Genomic DNA, 5,200 nt, shown 5'->3' with positions numbered 1-5,200 from the left:
AGCATATGCATACTGAGAGTTTGAAGGATATTATGTTTTATGTATATTTTGTAGATCTACTCATTGCTGAATCCTTGGAAATTCTGAACAGCAGTGATAAGCTTTGTAGAGAACGTTTCGAAGTCTTTGTAAGGAGGAATATCCAACCGATTGAAGCTGCAAAGTGTATGAGTAGATGAGCACCCGCGATAGTAACTCATTCTACGCCTTTTAAGATTGAATGGTCAAAGGTTGATACGAGGCAAAGAATCATCTCGCAAAAAAACACAAAAAAATAAACACTGTTTCGTCACATGCCTATCTGCTGACTCATGCAGATATATTTGTGGACGAAAACGAACACAACGCTCATGGATGTAGCGATTTTCAGCAAAACCAGACGAAAGACGACTACATACCATGTATGACTTGTGGGTAGCTTCGCCACATCACCGGTCTTTTGAATACAGAAACGCCTGGGACCGTCAGTACCTATCAATGCTTGGAAACCTTCCGTCGGTATTCGTTGAGTCCCAGTTACAAATTGAAGAATTCGAAGGCGAAGATCCCGATTGCTCTGAAATTAGCCAGAACGAGAGATAATTTCAAGTAAAATAGGCGCCCTTCATCACCGATTCAAACAAACAACAAGACTATCGGTAATAAAACCCATGCATAAGATGACCACGAGTTATGCAGTAATCACACTCAAGGACGTCAAATGCTGAAATGATAGCTGGATGGTATATGTATGCATATGCACTGCATACCTCTTCCAGTAGTTTCCAAAACCACTGTACTATATTGTCGTTTTCATCAGTGTCTGTGTATGTAGTATGAGCCTTCCAGTCGTCTAAGTCTATATTGATCTCTCCGGATATCAACATCTGTGGATGGAGATTAACAGACGTGCTAATCAGAAATCCGAACTAATGTGGAACTTACAGAAACACCAATACACGAGTTTTTTCAATTGCGCTTTGTCAAGTTGAACACCACAGCGATGTAACCGAGTTTGAATCCCAGCCAAAGCAATCACTAGCAATTAACCCATCACTGATTAACGAGTTAAAAGTACCGAACCGTAACAAATTACATCGACATACCTCCAAATCGTGCGCATTGAAGTCTGCCAACGCATCTGCGGGAACAAATTCAGAGAATCCGTCCTTCAAAGCCTTTAGTTGCTGATGCGTTCCTCTATTGATTCTCCATTCCATAAAGAGATTCACGTACTGCAAATGAAGATAATAATAAAAATGCTGAGCACTACTAAGTGCAATGTTTCAAAGACGAAAGATTCAACAGCGACTGAGTCATAACACAAGACAAATAATAAAGAGCACCTCACAAGATTCTTGACAGCAGTATACGCACTGACCTCTTCCTTATTCTCATTTGTGACGTCGATCTCCGATCCCCCTTCCTTGAGATCGACCGAGACAACCTCACCCTCCACCATAGCATCCACGCAGAAGTTCAGCTCTAACACATCCTCGATATCGTTCTGCAAAATCCATAGCAGACTCTTGTATAGGGCTTCATCCACTCCCTCGAGGTCGGACAGCGTAGACCGCTGGTTGAGCAAACTCTTGTAGAATGTCTTCACAAACACAGCATCCAGAAAGTGGTGATGGAATACGCCTAGGCCTATCACGCGACCAATGAAATTGTAGTATTTTAACAGCTCTGGCGCATTCATAGCTTTGGCAGCACTTGCGCGCTTTAGTGATTCACGAGCCTGGGATTCGGAGGAGGGCGAATCGGAGTTTGTGCCAGTGTTTGTCTTATCATTCGGAGTTTCACTTGCTTCGTCTTGTTCACTTGCGGTTCGGTCCTTGTCCTCTACATTTGAAGCAGCGTTTCGAGCTGACTTCGTGCCCTCATCTAGAAATTGTAATGTGAAATATTTTATAGTGTGGTGAGCACTTTAAAAAATAGAACCAAACACTATATTAAAAATGAACTTTGAAATTAAAGGTACTATAATATTACACAAATGAAGTCGATGACATACCCACTTGGACCAATTTGCTACTTGAAATTTGTAACAGATATGTTTGATCGTCGCTGAACTCGAAGAATCCGCGCCTAGTGCTGAACAACTCATGTGACAGCAAAAAGAGCCATTCCCTACATTGTGTGTGCGTGGGGTGAGGAAAGCCAATCAAGAACGAAAGTGTTGAGTTAGAGATGGTGTATGATAATTAAGCTGAACCATGACAAATTCAGCAAGAGAACATTGTAGAACGAGTATTAATTAGAGTTATGCTTATATCGCTAGAACGACAATTCGGAAAGTTGCATCATTAACGAATAATATGCACCTAAAAAAAGTATACCTAGCCAAGCCTCCATAATCCACACCACCTTCGCCGTGAAAATGCACAAACATCTTCTTCTTCAATTCTCTGGCAGAACGGTGCATCACCTCCGCATACGAACTTGCAAACAGCTGAGTTCGATACACGGTCAGATGGCATTCGCCTTTCACCTATAAATGTTATAAAAAAATCCTATTGAGCAAAATGGTTTCAACGTATGCCAATTAAAGAAATTTTGAGACCCCACTTAAACAAGTAGACATCTTCGATTTTTCACCTGCGGTAGCTTGTTTGCTAAGGCCTTCCGCTTGTTGTACAAGTCGCGCTTCAGCTGCGACAGTTCAGTAGTATCGACAACAACACCTTGAGACTCCTCGAGTGATTTGGCCATAGCCAAGGCGATACCTGCAGGCGATCAATACGGATTTAGCACGTTATGGGTCTCTGCTCTAGTATGCTGGGCATCGATATATTGAAAATACTCGCTTATAAACTACCAAAAATGCTTGTATAAATTACCACTAGCGCTAGATAGGCTTCCTCACGCTTAAACACATACATCCCCGACCATGACTACCACGACTGAATTTGAGGACACTTGCAGCACAACACTTCCACGCTCTGTACACAAACCGTACCTGCGTGATGATCCTCGTTCAGCGCAGCACCCAGCATAGCCGCCGCAATAGCATCGGCATCCTGCATACCCGTGCCATGCGAGAATTGACACTTAGCACCGTGGCGACAGAAGCCAGACATGTAGAACGGACAATGTGGGCGATCGTCTACTACTTCGGGGGTGTTTACTACTGGCGCTGGTGGCGGGGTCGGCGGCTTGGGTCTACGCACCTCGACCGGGTCGGACCAGCCACTCGGTTTACTTTGCCCGTAGTCATTGGAAGCCTGACGATGTCGAGAAGAATGAAAGTTATAGGCATTGAAGTTTTGACAGACGGCAACAACGTCTACCCAAACTTGACAAGTATTGTGGATTTGGTATTGAAACGATTACCGAGCACAATTGAGCATGTGAACGGCCGTATAACGTCTCGTACAGAAGTCAGTACTCGGAGCTTAACACACATAGCATGCACCTTACCTTCAGCCTAAAACGGTAGTACCAGCCAGTTTTCAGGGCAACTGCTGTATGGACTAAGTTAGGGCCCACATACTCCAGCTGATCCGCATCATCGATCGTATCCGAATTATCACTTCGTTTCTCCGTCCCTCCATCTGTGTATAACTTGTAGACAACTGTGTTGGCGTTGTTGACCTCACCCTTGCCCTTGTCGCTCTGACCCCCTACACCGCTCCACTCGACTATAAGGGAGTGGTCGGTGTCCATAGAGACCTTCGGTGTGTCTGGTGTGGCTGGTACGATGGCACTCACAGTTTTCTCTGACGAATCTAGTGATGAAGAAGTGACAGGCATCGTAAGTACACAACCATTACACAACTGTACACGCCCTGAACCGATCGAGTCAATCACATTGCGGTATCGATATCAAGTGTACATGCTTAGTTACGAGCAAATGTTTCTCACCTGACTCGGGTAGCAAAGGCAGATCTAGCTTCACTTGCACACTTAACCGCCGTGATTCTTTACCATAACTCCTAAGCTGCGCATTCGGTTTGTAATCAGGTTGTTCGTTTCTGTATGGCAAAGTAGCGTGATAGTCGAACTCAATACATATACGAAAGAAATGTCAATAGCAAATAATACGGTTTCAATGCAATATATCCCCACAATTGGTCGGAGGATGGACATTCGCACATTTGAAGACCCGCCCGACCTTTGTGCAGAGTGAAAAACCTTAAAATACATACCCAAAAGTGTTGTTTTCGACTCCTGAGTGATAATCTTGCATTTCCTCTGCAGTATACTCGTTGTCGTCGGGATTGAATGTACTGTTCATTATCAAGCCAATAAAATATAAATTATAATCCAAGTTTATAAAAACAGCGCTCTTGAACTAAAACAATTCCATAATAGAAGGGCAAGAGAAAAAATAGTGTACATGTCGCGCCTTTCTAGAAATCAGGGCATCTGGCAGCAAAATGCAGCAGCGCCTGATCAAATCTGGCTCTTAATATCGCAACAAACACAAAATACAATGCACGTGCTTACTACACATACGGGTGAGTGGTTCGACGAGTCCTCTCAGCATTTAAACTGCGGAGATACTGCGCGGCTATCGGCGCATCTCTCTTCTTATTGGCATACTTACAGCTCATCACAAACAATCCTGTGACAGTATCGTGTTTTGTCCTTTTCAACAACCGATACGGAATCGTGACTCCAGCGCTCAAATCATTGCTGATCAAACTGGACACCGGTACCACAACAAGACCCAGGAACCCGCCGGCACCATCCGCACTCTTGAATCGTTTGTTATCATACACGGAGACGGTGAGAGAACTACCGAGTTTGACCTTCACGGTGTGTTTTGACGACCACTCAGGATTGAAAGTCTTTTTCGCCACAGGCGACCGGTATTTATTTCCATCCACCGACAATATCGCAAATGGGTCAGGGAGGTGCAACATATATTTCTTAGCTGTAAGGAGCGAACAAACAATCATATAGATTTAAAATTACAGTAAAAGGAATATGGGAAATAAATTTCATATACAACGACATAACTCGGAACAGAGTTCTGTTTTCGTCCGCCGATGAAGGGTTTCTACACAGGCACAGACACGGACAGGCCCCACACACAAAAGTCACAGACACAGACACAGACACATTCAATATACACATATGTAAAACATAATATATGTATATAACATAGTACTATAATAATATAATAAAATGATAATATAATAATATTCTAGTATATATACATACATACCTACATACCTACATACCTACATACATACACACACACACACACACA

The 5,200-nt window shown here is 43.2% G+C and overlaps 1 protein-coding gene across 1 annotated transcript; it reads right to left on the bottom strand.

Annotated features, from left to right (window-relative positions):
* Nucleotides 1-20: 20 nt before the first annotated feature.
* SARC_04116 (hypothetical protein) lies at nucleotides 21-4,863 on the bottom strand. Its single transcript, XM_014302083.1, has 13 exons — nucleotides 4,441-4,863; nucleotides 4,131-4,211; nucleotides 3,847-3,956; nucleotides 3,403-3,710; nucleotides 2,942-3,206; nucleotides 2,581-2,708; nucleotides 2,322-2,473; nucleotides 1,997-2,112; nucleotides 1,361-1,866; nucleotides 1,086-1,214; nucleotides 750-866; nucleotides 399-556; nucleotides 21-156 (listed from the first exon to the last, which is right to left on the bottom strand). The coding sequence occupies exons 1-13, from the start codon at nucleotides 4,848-4,850 to the stop codon at nucleotides 57-59; spliced, it is 2,580 nt and encodes an 859-aa protein (XP_014157558.1). The 5' UTR covers nucleotides 4,851-4,863; the 3' UTR covers nucleotides 21-56.
* Nucleotides 4,864-5,200: the final 337 nt, after the last annotated feature.

The sequence above is a fragment of the Sphaeroforma arctica genome (genome assembly GCF_001186125.1).
Source record: "Sphaeroforma arctica JP610 unplaced genomic scaffold supercont1.222, whole genome shotgun sequence".
NCBI classification, from domain to species: domain Eukaryota; class Ichthyosporea; order Ichthyophonida; genus Sphaeroforma; species Sphaeroforma arctica.
This window is presented reverse-complemented; position numbering and strand designations above follow the sequence as displayed.